Source organism: Scyliorhinus canicula, chromosome 13, assembly GCF_902713615.1.
Source record: "Scyliorhinus canicula chromosome 13, sScyCan1.1, whole genome shotgun sequence".
Classification (NCBI taxonomy): Eukaryota; Metazoa; Chordata; class Chondrichthyes; order Carcharhiniformes; family Scyliorhinidae; genus Scyliorhinus; species Scyliorhinus canicula.
Window position 1 is genome coordinate 125,503,098 of NC_052158.1, and position 26,472 is coordinate 125,529,569.

General features: G+C 43.8%; 2 protein-coding genes across 21 annotated transcripts in view; one reads left to right on the forward strand and one right to left on the reverse strand.

Annotated features, from left to right (window-relative positions):
• The window catches only part of iqcg (IQ motif containing G), a 97,946-nt gene extending 95,938 nt beyond the window's left edge, over positions 1–2,008 (forward strand). For all 3 annotated transcript variants that reach the window (XM_038815922.1, XM_038815923.1, XM_038815921.1), the window contains exon 10: positions 79–2,008. In XM_038815922.1, the coding sequence (XP_038671850.1) occupies positions 79–210 (132 nt within the window). In that variant the 3' untranslated portion in view covers positions 211–2,008. The remainder of the gene's footprint in view (positions 1–78) is intronic.
• Positions 2,009–7,946: 5,938 nt separating this feature from the next.
• The window catches only part of lrch3 (leucine-rich repeats and calponin homology (CH) domain containing 3), a 228,224-nt gene continuing 209,698 nt past the window's right edge, over positions 7,947–26,472 (reverse strand). For 17 of the 18 annotated variants that reach the window (XM_038816114.1, XM_038816111.1, XM_038816128.1 and 14 more), the window contains 2 exons: positions 20,595–20,672; positions 14,396–15,001 (listed from right to left, as the gene is read on the reverse strand). In XM_038816114.1, the coding sequence (XP_038672042.1) occupies positions 14,795–15,001; positions 20,595–20,672 (285 nt within the window). In that variant the 3' untranslated portion in view covers positions 14,396–14,794. Of the gene's footprint in view, positions 10,319–14,395; positions 15,002–20,594; positions 20,673–26,472 lie in introns of those variants that run through there. The other variant, XM_038816115.1, reaches the window with a different exon arrangement.

Sequence of the window (26,472 nt, forward strand, 5' to 3'; positions counted from 1 at the left end):
ACAATTTCATCTATACTGTATTATCATCAACATCTCTTGATTTCTCTTAATATGAAACACTACCTTTTCCCCCCCCAGCTCCAATCATGGTGGCGAGGAGTCATGGTTCGCAGAGGAATCGGAATCTACAAATATATTAAAAGAAAAGGTGGAGAAAGCAAAGGAAAGGGAAAAGGCAAAGGAAAGGGAAAAGGGAAGGCCAATAAGTGAAACCCTTTCTTTGCGCACATTTTCACCACCCATCAAGTCATTTATTTTGTGTTAAAATGTAAAGTTATTACTGGGCAAAACACACGAACTGAAAAAGCCAATTTTATTTAGATAAGTAGTATTGACCAAAGTTGCAATTGAAAAATGTGCTCATCACGGTAGATCTTACAAATGTCTTCATCCTGGTAATACAATGACCAGAAACATGCTTTTAATGATTATTCTATGATTTGTTTCATGGCATTTTAATCCCCCCCCCCCCCCCCCCCCCCGCGACTATTTCTGGGATACAGTTCCCCAGTTAGCAGCTGCCCACTGGACCTTCGATGATGCAACAACTCTTAATGTACGAGCCCAGTCCAGTCATCATCAGCGGCCCACATGAAAGAGGCAGCCAAGTCCAATTCTGTTCTCACCTACTCATGATGATATTACAACCAGCCTCACTTCCCTTCATCCCGTATACACTATTTATCCCCCGGCTCAAACCCGATTCTCATACAGCAGCGTTAACACCGACATTTCTCCCACCCTAAAATGCCTCAACTGATTCCATATCTTCACCGTAGATTGTACCACCGGGCTCCCTGAATACCTACTTGGAGCCATTGGCAATGCTGCTGTCACCATAGCCCTCAAACTAGATCTCTTACAAGATTGCTACTCCATCCTCACCCACTCTACCCCATTCACCTCTCCACCATTGTTGCACCTTGTCCACATTCGCTGCCCAATAATAATGAAGCAGATTCACCAACGCCAACCTCCACTGCTGCCTCTGTAGCAGGGTCCTCTCAACCCTCGGCACCTTCCCCGCCCATACAAAGTCTGAAATGACCGTCTCCAATTTCCGAAAAAAGGCCTTTGGTATCAAGATCGAGAGGCCCTGAAAATTAAACAAGAACCTTGGCAGAATATGCATTTTCACCACTTGGACCCTCCCTGCCAATGTCAACTATAGTGTATCCCACCTCCTGAGATCCCTCCTGGCTTCCTCCACCAGCTTCATTAAGTTCTACTTATTGAGTCCCATCCATTCCTTCACTACCTTAATCCCCAAAAATTGAAACCTATCCCTCGCTACCGTAAATGGCATCCCCCCTAAATTAGCCCTCTGTCCCAACTCATTCACTGGGAAAACCTCGCTTTTCCCTACATTCAGGTTATACCTAGAGAACCCTCCAAACTTGCCCAGCAGGCCCATAATCCTTTCCATACTCTCTAGCGGATCCGAAACATACAGCAACAGGCATCGGCATAGAGCGACACCCAATGCTCCCTCTGTCCCCTCATAATCCCTGCCACTCCGCCGACCCCCTAAGAGCCATAGCCAATGGCTCGATGGCCTGCACAAACAGCAACAACAGGCACCCCTGCCTCCTGCCCCTATATAAGTCAGAGCTTCATGAACTCACGTTATTCGTCCTCACCCTCACCCTTGGTGCCACAAACAGCAATCGCACCCAGGTCACAAATCTCGGCCCAAACTCAAACCTTCCCAAAACCTCGAACAAGTACCGACACTCCACCCAAGTGTATGATAGACATAACAAAGAAAATCACTTTCTTTCCTGTAGCAGAATATTAGGTCATAAAGGGTAAAAATTGCATTTTAATATCTTTTCATAAGTCTTTAGAATTAGAGGATTCTCGAATTTGTTCCTAAAAACATGGTACAGGAGAATTGTACTGGTCATCTCTTTTCAAAACCAAATTCAACACTCTGGCAAACTTGAGCAATATTTGTACCATTTCATTTTCTATTTAAAATAAAATCATATTTCAAGAAGTCAACTTTTACAGGTTTTTTGTAAGCTTTTTTCATTGCTTGCATTTGCAGTATTAAGTTATAGATTGATGGTCAATAAGAAGGTAATTCTAAAAGCCAATTCATACCCGTAAAGAGTCATTGGGAAGAAATTTCTAACCTATCCATCTAGTCCACAGTATCCTGACTTGGAAATATATCACCGTTCCTTCACTGTCGCTGGATGGAAATCCCTCCCGAACTGCAATCATCACAGAGACTGCAGCGGTTCAAGAAGGTAGCTCACCACCACCTTCTCAAGGGCAATTAGGGAAAGGCAATAAAATGCTGGTCTAGCCAGCAAACCTATGCCCCATAAAATAATTTATAAGAAGGACCAGAGTATGATATGATTTGCACACCAATGCAATTCTGTGTCCTTATTTGTGCAAGCATTATTCATTTCTCAAAGTGGGTAAGAATTTATACGTTTGTAAACAACGACTTTCTGTCTGAACGGAAAAGAGTAAAACATATAAGGTCAATTCCAATGTACAGTATTTATTCATCACCAAAGCTTCATAAACATATGCTGGACGTTATACATATGTACAAAGAAGACAGTTACAGCTTTTTTACATGATAAATATCTACATAATATAATCAAAGTCAAGGCCTCCCAAGTTTTCAGAACAAGTCTACCATAGAAAACAGTTAAACACGCAAATAGATATCCAGTCTCCTCCTATCTGCAAAAACCTACACATATGAAACAGGTCTAATGGTTCTTGCAAAGGAGCTAATATTTATACAATTTTTGAAGGAAAAATGGTGCACATAAAATTTCCAAATCTGTGTACAAATAATCAGAATGTAAGCAACTACAATACCAAATATATTTACAACAAAGTGTACAACTGAAAGACAAGCAAAATCTACATTGGACACACAGTCATCCATGTATGTTCACCGCAGACTTAAAGTATTGTATCCAGGTAGCTAGATTATCTTCCTTGCAAATTACTTTGTTCCCACATGAGTCAGTTCCAATCTCTTTCAGTTCAAAAAGGCTGAGAGCAGTAAAGAAAGTCAACTTAACTTGATGCACCTCAGCTCATTTCAAAGACTGTCAGAATGCACTTCCATCCTGGCACCAAAGTGATTCTGAACCAAACCAATTTTCAAAAGTCAATGTAAATTATCATTGACTAAACACATATTTTCCTGTGAAGGAAAGTTAATTAGGCACTTAAAATATCATAGTGATTTCTCATAGTGGCGTATAGTAAAGATTCTAGAGGCTTGGAAAACTGCATTTTACAGGATGCAGTTTTGAATTAGATTCAGAAACAATGGAAAATATACCAATACACAGTAAAACAAAATCAGAACATCTTCACATGTTCACAAGATGTTTCTTGGCTAGACACAAACAACAAGATAGAGTAAATTTACTTATAAACTGGAACACATCTGAGGAGGTTCTCAGGATATAATCTGAACCATTCAACTTTCATGCTGTTACTTGGAATGAACTGAAACAATCTGGATACAGTACTGTTTAACAAGATATTTTCCAGAGCTTTATTTTCAATATATTCTTACCATGAACTTCCTTAAATGAAATTATCACCATTTCCATTAGGTGAACAAGTTTTTAACATAGCAAATTGTTTGTCAGTGAATGCAGAATAACAAATGGACAAACTGATCAAATCTGTTTTTCCCCAGCAAGTGATGATCAGAACATGAGTCACTACATTAGCTTTCCGAAAACGCAGACATTTAGTACAAAAGATTTGGAAGTACCATCTGTATGTGAATGATAAACATGAATTAAACAAATGCCTTCTTAAAGCATTATCCAGTACTGCCAATGATTTTTCCTATTGGATTTGCTTAAAAAAATGACAAAGTGAGCCCAAGTTCAGGATCCTACTTTATACTACATTATTAACTATCTGAATTTAGCATGAATTTTATTTCAGATTGAGGTTGTGAATTCTGGTCATTGAATGCAGCAAAACTTTCTCTGCCATGTCTCCTATTGTTAGTTGTAATTTTCCACTGTTTGATTCCCGTTACTATTATAGCACAATTACAAATAGAAGCAAACACCCTGGGCGGGATTCACCGCAATTGGCAAATTGGCCCGCGCCGTCACTAAGAACGACGCGAACCACTCTGGCGTCGGGCCAACTGGAGTTGCGGAATTCTCCGCACTTCCAGGGGCTAGGCCGGCGCCGGAGGGGCTGGCGATGTGCCAGCCGGCGCCGAAGGCACTGCGTGAGTTAGCGCATGTGCAGAACCGCCGGTGTGGTTTATCGTATGCGCAAACCGGCCAGCGTATTCTGGCGCATGCATAGTGGGGTGTCTTCTCCGTGCCAGCCATGGCGGAGCCCTACAGGGGCCGGCGCGGAAGGAAGGAGTGCCCCCACAACATAGGCCCGCCCGCAGATCGGTGGGCCCCGATCGTGGGGGCCTCCCCGGGACCCGATACCCCCCCTCACCCCAGGGTCCGCACCAGCCAGCCTACCAGCCAGGTCCCGCTGTGTGGGACCATATCCAATCCACACCGGCGGGTCTGGACAGAAACCGACGGCCGCTCGGCCCATCGGGGCCCGGAGAATTGCTGGGGGGGTGGGGGGGGGGGGGGGTGGGCGCTGCCAATGGCCCCCGACCTGCATGATGTGATCCCCACCCGAAAACCGGCACCGGAGAATACGGCAGCCGGCATTGGAGCGGCGGGGCGGGATTCGCGCCGCCCCCCTGGGGATTCTCCGACCCAGAGGTTGGGGGGGGGGGGGGGGGGGGGGGGGCACTGAATCCCATCCCCTATGTCAGAGTTCAAACTAGTCAATTTCCAAAAATAATGTTGAAAGCAGCTTGTTCAGCAACAGACAAGTTGTTACAGTAAAAAGTACAATAACTGAAATGCTAGTTGTAAAGCATATAAAGGTTAAGTCAATTTGATTCACTAATGATCACTTAGTAGAGGGCATATTGGCTTGCACTACAAGTAACTTTTAGCAGCTGTAAATTTACAGTTTCAGAACTGCTCAATCTTTTATAATTTGCCAAGCAAAATTATATTTGCTTGTCAAAAGCTACCCCCCCCCCCCCCGAGCATAATTAGGGAATACGATCTGAGTAGTGCTTTCCTATAATGGACTATCCTATGTTGGACTTCTGATTGAAGTTTGATGTTTTGACACTATTCCTCATTCTGTTCTTTACCCCTACCAAATAAACAAATCTACAATCTCATTCCATCTGGCTTTAAAGATTAAGAACATAACTCCACAAAAATATGTGGAGTGTACCATATGGCCCATTTAACCTGCTCAACCACCATATGATCATGGCTAATCTTGGGCTTCTGACTCCTTTTTCCCTCCTGCTCCTCCGATCCCTTGGCTCCTGAGACCAAGGTCGCGGTCTACCAGCTGTTGACACCGGCAGGATATTCCGGTCCCATGCTAGTGCACAGGTTGCCCGGCAACGAGTGGTTCAGTCACCGTAAAATCCTGTTGACAACGACAGGGTCAGCAAATGCCGCTGGCGGGCTGCCTCTGGCTGCCAAAAACACACGGCGGATGGTCGGTAAATCCCACCCCAAATATATGTCTATCTCAGCCTTAAATATAGCGAGTGAAGTCGTATCCTTAACCCTCTCGGAGTGGGAATTCCAAAGATTTACTACCCTTTGAGTGAGAAAAATTTCTCAACGCAGTCATAAATAATCAGCCCCTACCAGTCAGTGGAAATCATCTTTCAGTATTTACCGTCGAGCCCCTTCAGATCTTCGATGTTTCAATGATATCACCTCTCATTCTTCTAAACTCCAGTGAATATAGATCCAATTTAAATCTCATCATAGGACAACACTCGTCCAGAGACCAATTTAGTGAACCTTTATTGTGTTGCCTCCAATGCAAGTATATCTTTCCTTAAAAATGGAGACCACAACTTCACACAATATTCCAGGTGTGATCTCACCAAAGTCCCGTACAGTTGTAGCAAGACTTCTTTATTCTTGTACACCAACCCTCTTGCAATAAAGGCCAACATGCTATTTGGATTCCTAATTGCTTTCTGAATCTACATGCGAGCTCTAATAAAAGCAAAATTCTGCAGATGCTGGAGATCCAAAATATAAACAGGAAGTGCTGGAAAAATTCAGCAGGTCTGGCAACTGTGGAGAAAGAAACAGAATTAACTGTGGTTCTGAAGAAGTCAGAATGGGCTTGAAACTTTAATTGTTTCTCACTCAATGGTGCCAGATCTGCTGAGTTTTTCCAGCACTTTCTGTTTGTTATATGCTAACTTTGTGTTCCTTGTACCAGCACAGCCTGGTCTCTCTGAACATCTGCAATTACAAGTTTCTTGCCTTTTAAAAAATATTCTGCTATTTTATTCTGATGAATGAAGTGAATAACATCACACTTCTCCACATAATACTCCATTTGCCACTTTGTTCCCCATTCAAGTTACATTTCCACCCACCTGTGTTTCTGAGTTGGAATCAGGCCCTCAAACAAGTGGCTATTGTCCTAATAATAATAATCTTTATTATTGTCACAAGTAGACTTACATTAACACTGCAATAAAATCCCCTAGTTGCCACACTCCGGCGTCTGCTCTGGTCCACTGAGGGAGAATTCAGAATGTCCAATTCACCTAACAAGCACGTCTTTTGAGCACCCGGAGGAAACCCACGCAGCCAGTGACCCAAGCAGGAATCGAACCTGGGACCTGGAGCTGTGAAGCAATTGTGCTAACCATTGTGTTAACACATTATTTGAGTGGTTCCAGACCACCAAGTTCTGTTTGAAACTATCTGTGAACAAGAATGATTACTTGGCTGCTCAAGAGATTTTGAGGGGCGGGGGGTAAGGAAACCTGTCAGGTCAAAACGATAGGTGAACTGGACTTCTCCAGCTTCACTTCAAAATCCATGGCTGCGAAACGTCGGCCACGTTGGGGCTGGAGAATGCCGGGGAGGCTTGCAACGAGCCACCCGACAGGCTCCGCGCTTGCTGGGATTCTCCGGAGTCCCGGGAGACGTCGGAATTGGAACCTTGCTCTAATGGGTGGGACCAAATGACGCTCACGGAAGTAGGAAGTAAACCTACTTACAACCTACCTGTCGTAAGCAGCCTCCCACAATTCTTTGGCCTCCCCAGCGAGTTTGCAGCCAGGCGCTCATCAGTTCTGGTCCACACAAAAGTGGATCAGGTGGAACAGCACCCGGGGAGTCTCCTGGGCCACCGGAGAACCCTGGGTGACCAGAGTCAGTGCAGGGTGGACCTTCGGAATGTGGGCATTGCCCAGCTGGCACCTTGGCCCTGTCACCGCCAAGGTACCTAGTTGGCACTGCCAAGCTAGCAGGAGCACTGCCTGACTGCCAGGGTGGCAGTGCAAGGGTGCCTGAGTGCCAGGGTAACACGGTCAAGGGTCAGGGGCCATGCCAATGAAATGAGGGGGGGGGGTTTAGTGTGGGAGGGTTAGTGTGGGAGAGTGCAGGGCAGGTAAGTAGGGGCCTCCGGGAAGTTGGCTGGGTAATTGGTGGAGGTCCTAGAAGGGGATGCTGTAAGGGGCTTGGGGAGGCCTGCAGATGGGGGACCCCATAGGGGGGTGTCCTCACTGGGGGTGGGAGGTAGTGTCCATGCGTATGGGTGGTGACATTGCCCATGGGTGGGGGTGCGGGGACCCACATGCTCACTTCGAGCTCGGGGCACCCTTTCAAAATGGCGGGCCAATCTCGGAGTTCAGCTCCCCAGTGCTAAAAAAAAATTCTGAGTGTAGGTTAAACTGATGAGAAACACCCCAGGGCGCAAAAAAGTGACAAAGTGTCATTGAACAGCGGCGGGGAACTCCCTGAAAACCCCGCTACTGAGATTTTTTGGGAGAATCAGGCCCAATGTGAATGATTTTAATTTGATCTTGCTTCCAACTTGGGTCAAAGTAAAGGTCCTTACCAATCAGATTTTTTTGGGAGTCTTGAAACAACAAAATGGAAACATAACTAGGTGACTAGGTTGGTATCTAAATCACGAAAAACATACACAGCATAACAAAATCAAAACAGCTAATCTGAACCAAAGCTGTATTTGACAAGAGATATGAACAGTTATATAAAAACTAAAATACATGGAATGTATTTACAGAGACAAAAGTCCATCAGTTTAAACCATAAATTAAAAAAACAATTTCCTTCTGCTGGTAACATTCATCTCATTTAAAAACCATCCCAAGCATTAAGCAAAGAAAACAATGAACTCTTAAAGTTGTATGAAAATAAATTATTTTGATAAAGATCGTGACTGAAGTTTGGTGCTAGCAGCCAAATTGTTTAAAGGTGGATTATAAGGATTAATCAATTACTTGCAATTGTCAGCATTTTAGGTTTGCAGTTATTACAAATGTACATTTATGTTTAAATAGAGAATACACCATGAGAAATAATGGATACTCAAATATACCATAAGAAGATGGATAAGAGCTCATATAAAACTAACATGACCGCTACCCCACTATTTCTCACTGTGTATTTATTTTATACTATTCATAAAAATGGAAACACATATGTTGACATGAATGTAGTAGAAGGTGCTGTTCTATAATTCATGTATACCACTGCCAGTTCGGTTTCTTTCTGATGTCATGAAGTTGACTGACATAATTATGATAAAGTGCTATTCACTACTTTACTCAATAACCAGGGGTCTTTTAGTGATTGCATTATCATGTTTGTGTGCTATGAATAAATAGATGCAAATGTATACTGTATGAAAGTCTAGCAAATATGAAAAGTAAATCCTGGAAGCACAATTAAATCACTTCGATCTAAAAATGAATACACAAAACCAACAGAAAGGAACAAATCATACAGTACTGATCCATTTAAGAGTACAGTGCATCATTTCTGGAAATGAATTTATAAACACAAAACATCATTATCAAAACCTTGACAGTATTTAGTTGGGGTTAGCTTCTGGTGAAATATACCATTTCTACACAAAACAAAAGCTGTTGACTCGATATTCATGCACAGTACTTCCTATCAGACATTAAATACGCAACATTAAAAGAATATTTTTGCATCTCAAGAGATCCTGCTGCTGGTTGTGAATTTTTGATTCCTATTTATAGATTTCAAGATTTTACAGGTGGAGTTTCCCATCCTGCTGCTGAAAAATTGCCAACAAACCCACCTCTACTCTGCCAAATTGCCCCATCACTTAAAGCTCTAAGGAATGTTAATTAGCTTGAGATGGGTCATTCTGCCCCATCTGACTGGCCAGTAGCTCTCTGGCACCAACAGCTCTGGGACTGCAGAAAGAACTGAAGGCACAGAGCTTGTAGCAGGATGACATATATGTTTAGGGGATTCATGGCTGGGCCAGAATAGGAGGAACTGAGGGCAGGGATTGTGGCACCAATCGGAAAAAGGGACATGCATAGGAGTACTAGCCCATCACTTTCCCACTTGAGAACCAAGCCGACTTACCCACCTTCTGCTGGCTGCAATTTCAGGAAGTGGCCCTTAAGTACCCATTGATTGGCTACTTCAGTGCCTTAATTGTCACCAGGGCCACCTGAGGACTCAGCCACCGCTTGTTAAATCGCAGCCAGGTCAAAGCAGGTGGGTAGACTCCCACAAAGCTTTACACCCCTTCCCTGCCTGCAACCCTGCCTGCAGGCACCACAAAATTCTGCCCTCAAAATCAAGCTAAAATGATATTGAGTACTGTGTGTAAAACTTTGGTGAATTTATTATGCCTATTTCTGAATCAGATTGTACAGATTATTCAAGATAGATTCAATCTTACTGGTCACCAGGCAAATACTGAACAATGTCAAATTAGAAATCCAATGAATTTGTGAGGTAACTTGCTAGACAAAGTGACAACGGGAGATATCTTGCTCTAGTTCCGAGGCCTGTTGGTTCACCCTGTGCAATATATAACCATTTCAAATGCTATGGAAACAATTCAGATCATGGTGCCCAGGTTTGAAAACAAATTAAGTGCTGTATTTTCAACAAAAAAAAAGAAACAACAAAGGATTTAAAAAAAGTAATGTTTAGCAACTGACTGATAGTGCTGGCATGTCAGGAAGCCATCCTGCAGATGCTAAAGAGTGTGATAAATGTGATCACCATGAAGACCAACTTGGAGTATATTCAATTGTGCTGTTACAGTGTTTCTCGTGTGAGGTTCCCATCATTTGTAGCCTCTAGACAGTTGATTAATGGTGCTGTTTGGTTGGGGCGAGCTCAAGCAGGCTTTCTATAGTCACGGCTACATGTGCCAGTCCTTTCTCTTCTAGAATGTGAAGGGGCAAGCACAATCGATCCTAAACAAAATAATAAAAAAAAAGAGAAAGGGTGGGGAATAAAAGAAGAGGGGAGAAAAACAGAATTAACAAATGACACACATGCCAAAAGCTAAAACCAAACACAAAAAAATGGAAGATCTGAAAAACAAAATGACAATATATGACATCAAACTTAACTTGTGAACATTAATTGCTTGCAAAAAAAATGCACTGATGAATGTAGATGGGCAGCAACAAAGTTGGGAGGGATGCAGTTCCCAATATCAACTTTAGGGATCTAACCCTAACCAAACACCACCAACAGAACTTTAAACTTCAAACCTAACTCTGACTTCCATGCACATGTGCCCTCAAATTGGCTGACAGATGATGGAAGTGCAAAAAAGCAAGAAAACTGCATTTTGCTCTTGGCTGGATGATCTTTGGATTCCAAACTTCAAACAAACTTAAAATTACTGCTGTAGCCTGGGGTGAAAGAACAAGTTTTTAAAAAGAAAGATATTTGGTCAGATCTGATTATAAGACCCGTTTTCCACATGCAGGATTTAAAAAGCAGTGCCCTGAGATTGTGTGTGTAAAACTTTGATTTAATATGAATGAAAGGCAGCAAATAGCAAATGGATGAAATCTAATAACAAGTGTCAATTCATTGCAGACGTATCTAAAGAATGCATTATACAGAAATGTGTGCACAGTCACAAGCAGAACCTGGACTAAAATACCAATTTATGATTCAGATTGCCAAAGTTATACATCATGAGACAGGTTGCAATTTAAAAATAAATTATGCCTTTACTCAATTAGGAAAAGTGACAGACTCAGTGTAAAAACAAGTAAGAAATATCGAATGGTTAAATTACTTTCGTCAATCTTAGTTTTATATACTGTATGTTAAGTATAATAAAATAAAGTAGTAATATTTAAAAATTCTCAGAAAAATTGACAAAGTTTAAATCTATAATAAAAGTAAATTTGTTTTACTTTTTAGCAGTAGTGATCTTTGCCCTCACTACTAAATGAAAAATTTATATGAATTGGAAAATTCATCGAAAAGCAAGTGTTTTAAGAAATTTCGAGAAATAAGTTCCTACTTTTTCAATAGCCAATATTTTCATAAATTAAAAAGTAATTTAAACGGTTTATCGATTCAAATCCACCATATTACATATAAGCAACAGTAATCTTGAATTAATCCTCATAATGTTACACTTTAGTGTGCCTATACTACACCCTCAGAATAATTTGAATTTTAAATACTTTTCAATTTGTCAGAAAACTGATATTTCTCATTAGAAAATACTGATTGTTGTTCTTCAAATTAACATTATTCCACAAAATTTATTATTTTCGTAGTTACTCGGATTAGAGCGCAAACCTACAATTACGACATGTATCTGGTAAGAACCCTTTCCTGGTTAAGTGGCTGCATACAATGTCTGGTGTGATCCTGAACCGTCTCGACCATGACAACCCCAGGTTCATGCTGACATTTGGACTGAATCAGATAATCTCAGTCAAGCTGTAATAGAGATGCTATAATGGTCTTTGGCCTAAGATTGGGCTAAGAATGAAAAATAAATCAGCATAACATTCCCACTCCTGACTTCTATCCTGCTGGAACATGAGTTAAGTGGGCAGAGGGTGCACAAAGGGCTTAGTTCAAACAGCGCTGACACATATTGTCTCAGTTCACACAGGAACAACAACCATCTGAGCAAGGTACTGGAAGGTGGGCACCGCCAATGGAGCCAGACACCAGCTACGGAGGGGGTTGTGGGGAAGGGGATACAAAGGGCAAAATTTAGAGTAACAGAGAAAAAGTATTTATTAAAATGGATTGTGTTCGTATTGCTTCTAATTATTCTTCACATCATTGGACACTGTGATGCACACATCACAATTTCAGAATTGCTTATGCGCGCCTTCTAGTTAAAAAGTTACAGAGTAGCTTAATCTTTGGTACAAAGGGAAAGAGTTGCTATGATTAGTAAGTGTAGAAAATGGTTTTGGATGAGGGAAATAATATGAATGGAAGAGCTAGTACAGACACGATGGGCTGAATGGCTGATTTGGCTTTACTCTGGCCACCATAAAAGTAGGTTGAGTTAATGAATTTCAGATGTTAGCAGCCTCTAACCATGATCTTTGTTCTGAATACTACATGTTAAAATTTGAAGGCTTTCAACAAAATATATACCTTTATTGTTGCGCAATGAAATAGCTTGTTAAATTAGCATAAATTAATGAATGACCAAAACATTATTGGAAGTTGGTTATCTAAGTCACAAAATGATTGTGCGTGAAGGTTAAAGAGACAATAATATTTGGTTTATAAGACATCAAGTTTGACATGACATTACATATAAAGCAAGTTTTCTTGTCAAGATTTAATGTTAATGTTTCAATGTTTAATGTTTAACTTTAATGTTTCAATGCAAAGGAAAGAGAGTATTCCAACTTTGTATCAGTGATGTATTTATTTACATAATGTTGCTTAAGTCAGAATATATCAAAAATATCAAATTAAAATTATATCAATTATCTTCTTGGATAGGTAAAGCACCAAACAGTTCCTGAGAAAGTGAGCCAGGTGTGCCATTTACAAAACATAAGGATTCAGTAACATAAGGCTGGTCTGTTCCCACATGAGCTTTACTGCGTATCTTTCGTATTTTCTATTCCAGAGGGTTGTGGATCCTCCATTCTATTTAAAGCTGGGATGGACCGATTTTTAGTGTCTTAGGGAATGAAGGGATATGGGGGGCGGGCAGGAAAATGGAGCAGAAGCTCAAGATTAGCCCGATCGTGCAGAATGGAAGAGCAGGCTCAAGGGGCTATATGGTCTACTCTTGCTCCTATTTCTTGTGTTCCATTAAATTTGATTATATTCTCTATGTACAATGTTGAGTTGAACTATATGAATCAATACAGTTTGTGTTTGTTGATCAGTTTGAGACAGTACGGAAAGTATTAACTATGGGGGCAGGGTTAAAGACATGTGGATGTTGGTAACACTTAATGTAAACAATAATTAAACAGATATTAAAAACACTTCTGTTCTCTATAATAAACATAATACAATTATTATTTTATTGCTAATGAAACTATCCATTCTATCAGGTATTTGTAGTTCAACATGAACATGCATGCAGTAGTAATAATGCAGTGAAGACGGGGACACAGCGTGTATTTGTAGACGTTTTGACATTCACAAGTGCAGAATAAATTCACAGTACATGAAGATAATCAGTACCTTTGCAACCACCAGATTCTACACTAGCCATTCAACCACACCTGAAAGGACATGATTAATGGCCGGGATTTGCGGGCGCCCATGGGATCACTACCGCGCCGGTCGGGGACTGTTGCAAGCAACCCCCCCGCGATTCTCCAGGCCTTGATGGGTGCGTCGAGTTCGTCCGAGTCCCGCCGGCGTGAGTTATGTATGGTCCCACCTGCCGGAACCTCGGAGTTCTGTCTGCGGGGGCCTTCCTGATGGGGGGATGTGGCCCACGATCAAGGCCTACCGATCGGGGGGCGGGCTAGTTCCGTAGGGGCCTATGTTCCTCCACGCCAGGCCGCTGTAGGGCTCCGTCATATTGCCTGAGGGCCGGCGCGAGATGGGAACCCACGTGTGCCTGTGCGACCGTGCGCCGGCCGTGGCGCACATGCGCAAACTCGTGCCAGCTTTCAGGTGCCGGAGCAGCAGACGACTCCGGCCCCATACTAGCCCCCTGGGAAGGGGTGGATAGCTGCCAGGTGAGGCCCATTGACGCAGGAGTGGCTCGCACCACTTTTCACGCCATGGTCAGAATTTGGCCGCAGAATTGGAGAATCCCAGCCAATAACTTTTTGTTAATATAATGGATTCAATCACAGGAAGTTAAAACATAAGTAAAAGAGACCAGTGTTGGTAGACAAAAAAAGGAATGTTTTTGACGGTACAGTATTTTAATGCACTGCCTTTCGACTTCTACATGTAGAGGTGAATGGGAGATGAAAGTTTGACTAATGTGTACACAATCTGATCCACTTTCCAATAGACAACAGGTCCTTCCTTTAGAATTAGTCCAACAGAATGTGAAACGAACCTCGTTATTTTGAAAATATTTTTATCTGATTAACAGAAGAGACCCCAAATTATTCTGATGGTATAGTAATAAGTTAAAGAGCTTTTTCGTGAGAACAGCTTATTATGTCAACAAAGAAAGCATGGACATTTCGGTCAAACAGTGGGTCTGTGGAGTGAACTTAATGAGTAACAAAAAAAGTGAAGCCTCGACAACAAATCTGTTAAATGTCAAGAGAAAAATATGAAAGGCACTGTGAATAACTTCAGTTTCAAAATATTAGAAGTTTGAGCAGAGATCTCTCTGAAAAATAGCCTCATGACTCCGCTTGGAAAGATTTTCCATGCTTTGTTTCAACCAAGGCCAAGAGCACTTTGCAGAGTCTCTCTTCCTCCCATCCCTATAAATATACTTTCTCTTCTAATTAGAACACAGTGACCCAATGGTACAGAGCGAAAAGCAGAAGCATCACATTGATGTAAAAGAGAGCAAAGCCTGCAAACTGGCCACCAGAGAGAGGGGTGAGAACGGGACTGGTTATGCTTGCTCCCAAAGTCAGTAGTATGTCAACCGTCTTTTGAGTGCTGAGGAGGTTGGCTTGGAGCACATCAGATGAAGAGCAAAGGTCATCCTTCCAATATTTCAGTGAGTGCAGGAAAGAAACGATAGAGAAAAATTAGTTGAGAAAATCAGCATGCAGCACTTACTTAGAATTACTTTTATCTTTGACCCATTTCAGACTCATGCACAATAAACACAAGGTGCACAATAAACTTCAAAAAGTCAGTATCCAGTTTAAAGTATTAATCTGAAATATAGTTTCCGATTGTCCAGCACCTTTCTTGCTTTGATTTTGGGAGATTTCCTAAGATTCAACCATTAGATTTAACTTTTAAAAAGCTATTGATTATTTGTTTCAATTTATACAGATTTATACAGTTTATACAGATGAACTTCTGTGCTGTAGAAGTTGAAACAGATGGCTGTTGTTTATTTTAACTATATTTTTGTACTCCAGTTAAAGTTTGAACACTAGAATAGGCTTGTGGTAGCTACGCCACCAGTTTCAATATCCAATCAGTGCTACATTACTTCTCACTTCTGGGTTTTTGGTAGTTGTTAGCCAGGCTGTGTTATGGAGCAACACATGTCAACAAGGAGTTGTAGCTGTAGCAAGGAAAGGCGAGACTAGGAATGTTTACCTCTCTTTTATTCTCAATGCTACTGTAAAAGCAGTGATTGTAAATATTTATAAAATAAATATAATGAAAACTCCTTTTTGAAACAAATGTTCAGAAGATAGTGGCTGGCGGAGATTTTCATTAGGGCAAGGGTAAAGATGAATAATTATAGTTGTCTGTTATGCCCCACGAACTAGCTCTTAAGATTGTATTGAACATCATATGTATAGGTTGTTTATATAGATTATCTTTTGAACAGTTTGATATTCTCATACATGTTATAATTGGCAGGGAATAAGCAAAAGTTAGAGCTGTTTGAAACAACCGTTGCATATGAAAATTGTTCTGATTGCATATCTGCATTTATATGTGAATAAAGAAGAACAGCAACGAGTAGATCCCAAGGAGTGAAATTTGGAGGGACAATGGTTCGGACAACTGATAGCAGCTATCTACAAAGCAGAAATATCCCTCTTTTCCAGCAACAAGCGCACAATGGGGAAGAGGTTAAACAATATTTTTACCTTGCACCCTCAATTTACATATAAAAACATTAACTTTTCCCCCAACTTTGCTGATCAATATTTAAATGCTAAATATTTTAAACTTGCAATCGCTATTATGTTTTTAATTTTTACAGCACATGAGCTGGACACACTAAAAACCACAGACGAACAATTAAAAACTTCAGTAAATTTTTGGAACGTAGCATATCATTTCAAGTAAGCAACACCATTGGTGATAGACTACAAAGATAGATACTGTCTTTTATCATTTATGCTAGCATAAAACAGGGATTTTAGACCAGATCAACACATGCCTAACAAAAACGTGAAGGAATGTGATACATTGTTGAAATATCAGACGTTGATTTGAAATTGTAAATATAAGATCAATGCTTTGTGAATATTTTTCAAATCCTTTGAGGAAGATCACAATATTATTTTGTTTATGATAAATTTTAAGTGTTTATATAATGACTGTACCACTGTTAGTCAATTGGATGTACTTAGGCAGATGAGATTTTACAGTTCAGTAAGCACATGGAGTCGAGAATTGCAACATTAAGGTACAAGGTTCATTTCTGTGGTTGGCATGTTATTTGATACATAATACATATTCAACATCTATTCACTAGCTAAAGATCTCCCATGGCATTGTTCACATTGAGTCAGAACATTGTTTGTTTATCCCAATAGGTGTATGATCAATAAAATTGGGCAGGGTATGTGTTACAGAGAGTAACAGTGAAAATTACATGAAGTGCATGATGTACATGGTTCTTTTAGTTTTTCTTGGATTGAACTGCTCTATTGTCTCAACTGGATCAGGTTGTATGCATGAGAAATTTTTCATTTGAGAAAATGCTATGTCCAAAATGTTGCTGTGCCCAAAACAGGGTATCAAAATAATCACAGAAAGCAGGAAGATTATGATCTGGTCTAAATACAGTCAAAATACATTCAGTTATAACTTGTTAGAGAATTGAAAGCATTTTCAGCACATGCAGGTATAAATGCAGCGAAAAGATTCATCAGGTCACCTGCCTTAAAACTGCCCAAACCTGCCCCAGAACATAAAATTCATATTTGATACGTAACCTAGGCCACTGAAATCAGAATATCGAAATGAGGAAAACTCTCAAAAGGCTTCAAAATTCAACTTTAGATCACACATTTTAATAGAAAATAAATATTGCGGTAAACGTCAAAAAAGCAGACCTAGAAGACAAAATGAGTTATCAGTAAATTTGAATGTTTTTTCTAAGAATACACTGTGCATATTGACACCAACTCCAGAACTCGGTTCCACAGCTTCAGAATTACGCAGTTACAGGTATATTTCTTATAAGATTTGTTGTAGCATAGTTAATGCCTCAAGTTATGTATTTCATAGTATTTGGTGCTGCAAATTTTAATCCCAAAACCAGAGTAAAAATCATAGAAAATCATCTAATTACAAAGGTTTGACATTCAGTCTCAATAAATCAATGTCCTAATTATTATAGATTCAATTGCAAAACAGCAACCCTAATCATCCTAGAATCCTACATAAGAAAACTGCATTTGCTTAAATCAGCAGTCCTAGTAACAAAATTAAATTTCAACATAATAAAACAAAGGACTCGATCTTCTGGTCAGTGTTGATGCTGGGTGTATTGTCACTGAGTGAAGATTTCTGCAGCCGACCGTTTTGCTCTCTTTTTGCCAGGACGTCTGATCCCAGCTGCATCAGCAATGGATCAGTGCAGCCTTTCATGGGCAAATTGGATGAAGAGAGGACACATCCTTTCTTTGTAATGACCTTAGCTGCCAGGTTCTGGTATGTTTGTAAAGGTAGGCAGGCACGTTATCAAATGGATGGGTGAGTCGGCGATTGGGAGAGGGATATGTGCAATGAGACCTGGGTGTCCTCGTGCACTAGTCACTGAAGGTAAGCACGCAGCTATAGGAGGCAGTAAGGGAGGCAAAGGGTATGTTGGCCTTCATAGCAAGGGGGTTTGAATAGACGAGCAGGGATGTCTTGCTTCAATTATTCAGGACCTTGGTGAGGCCACACCGGAAATATGGTGTGCAGTTTTGGTCTCCTTATTTGAGGAAGGATGTTCTAGCTACAAAGCGAGTGCAGCGAAGGCTTATTCAGACCGATTCCTAGGGTGGCAGGAATGACGAATGAGGAGAGACTGAATCGGTTAGGATTGTATTAGCTGGAGTTCAGAAGAATGAGGGGGGATCTCATAGAAACATATAAAATTCCATCAGGACTAGACAGGGTAGATGCAGGAAGGATGTTCCCGATGGTGGGTGTGTCCAGAACCGGGGTGGGATTCTCCGACCCCCCGCCGGTTTTTTGGCTGGGGCGGGGATCACATCGCGCCGGTCGGGGGCGGTTGGCAGTGGCCCCCCCCGGCGATTCTCTGGGCCCCAATGGGCCGAGCGGCCCCCTGTTTTCAGCCGGTTACGCCGGCGTGAAATACACAAGGTCCATACCGGCAGGACGTGGCTCTGAGGGCAGCCTGCGGAGTCCTCGGGTGGGGGCGGGGATCCGGCCACCGGGGGGCGGGGCCCTACTGTGTCCTGGCCTGCGATCGGTGCTCACCGATTTGCGGGCGGGCCTGTGCTGTGAGGGCACTCTTTTCCTCCGCGCTGGCCTCTGTAAAGCTCCGCCATGGCTGGCGCGGAGAAGAACACGCTGGCACTCCCGCACATGCGCCAACTCGCGGAAGCCGGTGGAGGCCCGTTGGCGCAGCGCCAACCACTCCAGTGCCGGCCTGGCCCCCGAAGTGCGGAGGATTCCGCAACTTCCGGACGGCCCGACGCCGGAGTGGTTCACGCCACTTTTTGGCGCCGGTACAGACCGCTGCCAGTTGGGGAAGAATCTCGGGCCAGGGGTCACAATGTATGGATACGGGATAGACCTTTTAGGTCAGAGGAGCAGAGAAATTTCTTCATCCAGAGAGTGGTGAGCCTGTGGAAATCGTTACCACAGGAAGTAGTTGAGGCCAAAAGATTGTATGTTTTCAAGAGGCACATAGGGCAAAGGGGATCAAAGGATATGGGGGGACAGCAGGGTTAGGCTATTGAGTTAACTGATCAGCCATGATCATAATGAATGGTGGGGCAGGATCGCAGGGCTGTATGGCCTCCTCCTGCTCCCATTTTCTATGTTTCTAAGTCGGTTGTGGTGCTCAGTTCCACCAGAGATTGGACTCATGTTCTTGCATTGTGCTGCTCACAGTCCCATGGTGCAATTTTACAGGCCCGTTTAATATGTGCATGAATCCCTTTATGACTGCTAAATCTGACGTGAAGGGCATTACACGATATGCGCCGGCGGGATCTTGTTTGGAGATCTTCCCCATCCCTCTGCCAGGGACGTGATCAGGTTCAAAAGGATGTGAGCCTGATTTCCATGAATTTAAATGTCATTAAACGGCTTCACACTGTATCTTTCAGCCCCGTGCGATGCTCCCTCCCTTGCAGCATGATTTCATGCTGGCGCAATTCACTATTGGTTTGCAAAATCAAAAACCAGTTATGATGAACCCGCTCGCGATGCGGAGGTGTCTGGAGGCCCCGGGGTTGGAGGCCGAGGCTGGGCAGTGCTCGAGAATTGGGGGGAGTAAACCCTTCTCCATTGATAGGGGAGAGATGACATCCTCCTATGTGTGGTACAGGTGTGTGTGCTGGAGACCGCATGCAGGGGGTGGGGAAGAGTGCCCCCCAATACCTCTGTGGTTGCAAGGGTGTGCTGAGGTGGTGGTGGTTGCCACAAAGCTTGTTGGGGGTGGTCTTCCATAGCCACGGGGGGGGGGGGGGATTAGATGGGAAGGAGTTAGTGACGGTGCTAAACACTCCAACTAATTATTTTCTGATGAAATGTCAGAAGATCAGGACAGAAAATGTGACTTTTTCTGAGGATAAATACACAGGTTTTCAGTCAGAACCTGACACGTTGCCATTTTTTCAGAAAATTCCACACCCTGTGTCAGGAAGGCAGCAATGGTGGGAGTTATATATTGCTGTACAATAGTGGAGGTGGTCTTGATGGACCAGGGGCAATTTTCAGGGCAGTGGTGGCCAGCTGCAATATTGGGAACAGGAACTATGTAGAATTCAGTTCAGATTTTACTGGAATGGGAAAATCACACTTGAAGTTGGTCAAGGAGGTGGAAAAGAATGGGAGCTAGAGCATTTAGGAAGGGAATTAGTGGGAGAAAGAGAGCCGGAGTAACTGAGGAAAATCCTGTGAGTGAGGAGACCAGGGCTTTAGTGAATAAGCAGGGCAAAGAAAGGGCAGAGTGAGTGAAATGCTTGGATAGGAGAATCAGCAGAGAGAGCAATACGAAGTTATCACATTACGTGCATTAGTTTCAAATCTTTTTCCAAAAAAATGGCTGGTGCCATGTATTTAGTGTTTGCCAAATCAGGAATGTTAGTGACTCACTCCAACGGCAAAATCAATCACGCAGTAGTAATTAAATTTTTAAAATGTAATAGCACATAGGGAGAATAATCTTTGGAAATAAAGAAGGGTACATACCTGCGGTACACCAATTCGCTTACAAGCCTCTAAGAAGTTCTCCACATTTCGTCTGCATTTTGCCATTGTCAGTTTGGGCTGCAATCAGAAGTGGAACAAGCAAGTAAACTCCGCCAGGGAACAGTACATAATAGTGAGGGCAGCAGAAGTTTGGATAAAGGGCAAGGAAGAGGAAAATCAACAACAAAAGTTCAAAAAGAACCAATTCTAAAATTCAATCTGAGTTGAATGTGGGATATATATATATATATATATATATAGAACATAGAACAGTACAGCACAGAACAGGCCCTTCGGCCCTCGATGTTGTGCCGAGCAATGATCACCCTACTTAAACCCACGTAACCCGTATACCCGTAACCCAACAATCCCCCCATTAACCTTACACTACGGGCAATTTAGCATGGCCAATCCACCTAACCCGCACATCTTTGGACTGTGGGAGGAAACCGGAGCACCCGGAGGAAACCCACGCACACACGGGGAGGACGTGCAGACTCCACACAGACAGTGACCCAGCCGGGAATCGAACCTGGGACCCTGGAGCTGTGAAGCATTGATGCTAACCACCATGCTACCGTGAGGCCCCAATATATTAAAAATCCTGGTTTAACATACAGGCAGGTGGTGAATCTGCAAATGATACAATTAAGATGTTGCATATGTGAGATCATTATTGATTTGAGCCATTTATTTGTTTACAAAGAGATGCTGAATGGAACTTTGTTATGATTGCTGAAGATTTCCTGGAGAGTAGATAATTTGAGACATTATATTTAGACTTAGGTAAGCCAGTCATGGGACATGAGTGGGATAGAGAAGATGTAATTAATGGGAGGAGCCAGGTCTATAGCAAGCAGTTTTGCTTTAGTCTGACAAAGACAGAAGGATTTGCAGGTTGTGCCCAAAAGCGTCTCTATTTTTCTGAAAGGAAATCTCTACTCAAGAGTACTGCAAGTGCCCCTGTGTTTGCAAACTTTATTTACAAGTGGCCTTTGAGCTGTAATGGACTTTGCTTAATTGGAGGTAGAGAAGCTACAAGTTAGTAGTTAGTGTTTCATTTTATTTTAAGAATTATTTAACTGTTATTTGTAGACGTATTTTTTTCTGTCATGCCAATGTGGTTAATACTGTGTTAATAATAGTTTCATTTTAATGTAAAAAGTCCCTATTTATCAGTGGAATCACTCCTGGGGCGAAGTAACCTTTCCTCACAGTTTAAAAAAATTGTTGGGGTCTCAACCAGTTTCCTCACATAAATTGGGGTTTTGGTCCAGTACCATAACAAATGAATCCTTGCAATTATAAATAGGTAGAAAACAGGAAAGCTGTTTCCATCATAAGCTGACCTCAGTAAGGTCTAAATTACTGGCATAGCTTTTTGGCCCTTACAGGTGACATCACATTTTGCATTATTAGATATAAAAAGATTTGAGTCCACGTTTCACTGGAGATTCTTCTCAACAGGGATTATTAAACAATTGCAACACATCAAGGGAGGTCTTTGCATAAAAAAACAAACACCAGTAGCCTCAATTTATTTTTTATTAAAATTAGCACTTCTGATTTATTAACTTCAACAATCACGAGCGGCACGGTGGTGCAGTGGTTAGCACTGCTGCCTCATTGCGCCAAGGACCGGGGTTCCATCCCGGCCCTCGGTCACTTTCCGTGTGGAGTTTGCACATTGTACGGGTCTGCGTGGGTCTCACCCCCACAACCCCAAAAATGTACAGGGCAGGTGGATTGGCCACACTGAATTATCTCTTACTTGGAAAAAATGAATTGGGTACTTTAAATTTATAAATAAAAACTTGAACAATCACAGCAATTCTTAAAAGAAAAAATGCTTTGGCTGCAGTGAAGCTATAAAGTAGATTTTCTAAAACTTCTTTCTCTGCATTTGAACAAACAAACTGTTCCACAAGTACCAGAGACCTCTCTAGCATATTGTCTAAGTACCCGTGTAAGCCCAAGCAAAAGTATCAGCTGGTTACTTGATCTGATAACTAAGCCCATTCTTATCCAGAAATGTTCTAATGGGAGCCGACGGGCCCATCGAGCCTGCCGTGCCATTCAATACGATCATGGCTGATCTTGGGCTTCAACAGATACTAATTCTCTTTTCAGTAGGAATCACCTAGTCCACAAAAGCTGATGTCCCTCTATCCTATTTATCACTGAACAATTCTATGCACACAGCAGGCAACCATTACATATTCCTGATCTTTTGTTTTAAACTATCACACATTAACCTAATAGGTCATTATTTCATAGAATTTCATAGAATTTACAGTGCAGAAGGAGGCCATTCGGCCCATCGAGTCTGCACCGGCACTTGGAAAGAGCACCCTACCCAAGCCCATATCTCCACCCTATCCCCATAACCCAGTAACCCTACCCAATACTAAGGGCAATTTGGACCCTAAGGGCAATTTAGCATGGCCAATCCACCTAACCCGCACATCTTTGGACTGTGGGAGGAAACCGGAGCACCCGGAGGAAACCCACACAGACACAGGGAGAACGTGCAGACTCCACAGAGACAGTGACCCAAGCTGGGATTCGAACCTGGGACCCTGGAGCTGTGAAGCATTTGTGCTAACCACTATGCTACTGTGCTGCCCCATCAGAGAAGCCACATTTTAATTTCAATAAAAAGAAGAACTAAAGAAGAATATGTAAAAATCAGGCTATTTGAGAACACAAGCTTAATTAATCACCGTCAGGATGCAACTATAGCTCTCTTCAGGGTAAAATTTTCCAGTCTGCCCTGGGGCAGGCCAAAAATTAGTTTCCTTCGACTTCCGGTGGCGCCCTCGAGGAGGCAGGTCGCAGGTCGGATCGCTCCCGCCCGAGATGGGCAAACGGACCTTTGTTTACGGACTTTTTAGGTACCTGGCAGCCTGAATCGGTGGAGGAGACGACAGGGAAGAGGCTTTCTTCCCGGGGTATGGGCGGCTGGACCAGAAGCGGTCGAGTGGAGCGGCAAGGATCGAAGCGGGAGCAGCGGGGAACCCAGGCCGGGCGGCCAAGCATGGCGGACGGCGGGGACCGAGGAGCGGAGGCTCACTGGCCAAGGGAGGAGCAGATGGAGTTTTTCAAGAACTGCTTCGCCGAGCTGAGGAGGGACACGCTGGACCCGATGAGAGCGGTGATGGACCGAATGGTCGAGACACAGGCGGCCCAAGGGAAGGCGCTCAGGGAGGTCGAGGCGAAGCTCTCCAGTCAGGAGGGCACGGTAACGGAGCTGGAGCACGAGGTGGAGGAGCTGAACGCCCGTCAGAGAAGGATGCAGGAGCAGCTTGAAGAGCTGGGGAACAGAGCCAGGAGGCAGAATTTAAGAATCGTTGGCCTCCCCGAGGGCTGCGAGGGGTCGGATGTGGGCGCATACGTGACGGGTATGCTTGAGGCGCTGATGGGACCGGAGGCCTTCCCTCGACCCCTGGAGTTGGATGGGGCACATAGAGCCCCCGCAAGGAAGCCCAGGATGGGCGACCGACCGAGGGCCTTGGTGGTCCGCTTTCACCGGCTTGCTGACAGGGAACGTGTGCTGCGATGGGCCAAGGCGGAGGGGAGCAGCAGATGGGAGAACTGCGAGGTGCGCATTTACCAGGACTTGGGACCGGAGCTGGCCAAGAGGCGTGCAGGATTCATCAAGGTAAAGGCAGCCCTCTACAAAAAGGAGGTGAGGTTTGGAATGCTATATCCTGCAAAGCTTTGGGTTACGTTTGAGGAACTCCACTACTACTTTGAGACACCAGAACAGGTTTGGACCTTTATTAAAGACAAGAAGCTGGACTTGAACTAATGGGCACTGAGTTCTTTCAGTGCTGTACAGTGGCGGCGGCCTGTTAACTTAAAGTTGCTCTGACTAGGACTTTTACTAAGAAAAAGAAGCTGGACTGGAACTAAAGGACTCGGGGCTTTCAGACATTTTGTGTGGCGGCGGTTTGTTAAATTATCCTGTACTGTAATGTTTTATCTAAGATTGTTTTCAGCCTGGACAGAGAGTGGGGGTTGGAGGGCGCACTGTTTAGGGTCCTTTGGGGGGATCGCAATGGGGGGGGGGGGCCTGTGCTTGGTACCTTCTGGTGCGAGATCGGGGCCTCTGATGGGGGGATGGGCTAGGGGCTAGTCATGGGACTTGAAAGGGCTCGGTGGGATACAATTAGGTTAATGGGTCCCTGGTGGGTGGGGGGAGGGCCTGAGCGCTGGGACGGGAGACAGGTAGGCGCCAAGGGCAGGGGTCAGTGTGACTAGCGTAGGTCAGGGGGCACCAGGGAGATCGGAGGGGGGGCGGGGCGAGCTAGGGCCAAGCGCAGGGCTGACCTGGCAGGCCAGGCCTGGGGGAGTAGGGGAGACCAGGCCGGGGGGGGGGGGGGGGGGGGGGGGGGGGGGGGGGGGCGGCGGGAGAAGAGGGTTAGGGCCACGTTAGCTTAGTGTAGTGGAACACGTGTGGCATGGGTAAACAGAGCTGGCAGGGAAAGTGCCGTATGGAAGGATTTTTGGTTTCAACATTTATTAACATGTTTATTCTTTCCCACTGTTCGTTTTCACTATGTTAAGGCTCTTTGCACAGGGCCATTTTTCGCTTTGTAACTGTTACAAGTTTGTGTTAAATAAAAAACTTCAAAAAAAAAAAAAAAAAAAAAAAATTAGTTTCCTTCAGTAACATATGATAGTGGGAACATGTGATCCCTCCCCTCATGGCTAAACGCCTTTCCCACCAGAGGCTGGCGTGAAACTGTTTTGCATCCCTTTAATGGATGCCGGTGAAGGTCCAACCAAGATTCCCCCCCATTCCAATCATTTGCATCACCAATAGGATTTCACATCTTGACCAACGTGGGTGTGCAGGTCAAGATTTACATGAAGAAGGCCTGGGGAAGCCTGTGGAGATTGGGATGGAAGTCCCCAGTAACCACGGACCTTGGAACACCACATGCAGCAGTGGGTGGGTGCAGCAGGTGTCAATGGGCATGTGAGGGCACCAGGAAGTCTGCACGTGTGAATGGCCGCCGGGCTGTCTGCAGGTGTGAGCGGGCACTGGTGAGTCTGCAGGTATGAATGGACACAGGGAATGGGCAGGTGTAAGCGGGCACGGGGGAATGTGCAGTTGTGAACAGGCAGTGTGGGGCGTGCAGGTGTGAATGGGCAAGGGTTAGTGACCAGGTGTGAACCGACGCAGGGTAGTGTGCATCTGTGAACATGAATTGGGGGGGGGGGGGTCATTGGGTGGAAAAGAGAGAAAAAGGGGTCCAGAGGTAGGGGTCTGAAGTAATAACTGCTGAGTCCTGGGAGGCACACTGAGGGAATTGGTGACAGGTAGCCATGGTGAGGATAGAAGAGGACAGGGAACATGTAGGGTGGATGGGTGAGGGTTCAGTGAGGATGGGTGAAAGGACGCTGAAGGTGTTGGAGGGGAGATGGAAGGTGAAGCAGAATGGGGCTACGCTCCTCGGGATGGTCGGGACATGGACATTCACCTACTGGGGATGGAGGGTGATGGAGACGGGTTGAAGGGTATCTGTGGGGAGTTTAAATGTTATATCTGGGAGGGCAACTGCTGGGGAGGGAGGGGTCACAGGGGCTGAAGCCATTTGACTGCACAAAGGTAACAACAACCATGGCTGCTTGCAACAAAGTGCCTTGTGGGAGAGATTTTCAGATGCAGCATGGGAATTGGGTCATTGGGGGTGGGCAGAGATGCAGGTCAGTTCAACTGGACAATTGAAGGGGGACCCCAGAATGTAGTACTTACACACTTACAATGCTAAGGCGTGTGAAGGCCAAAGGTTCAGCACGTGCAGGAGACTTCTCACACATGCCTCGCAAGAACCCTGGCAAACACATTTTGATTTCCTACCACTTCTTT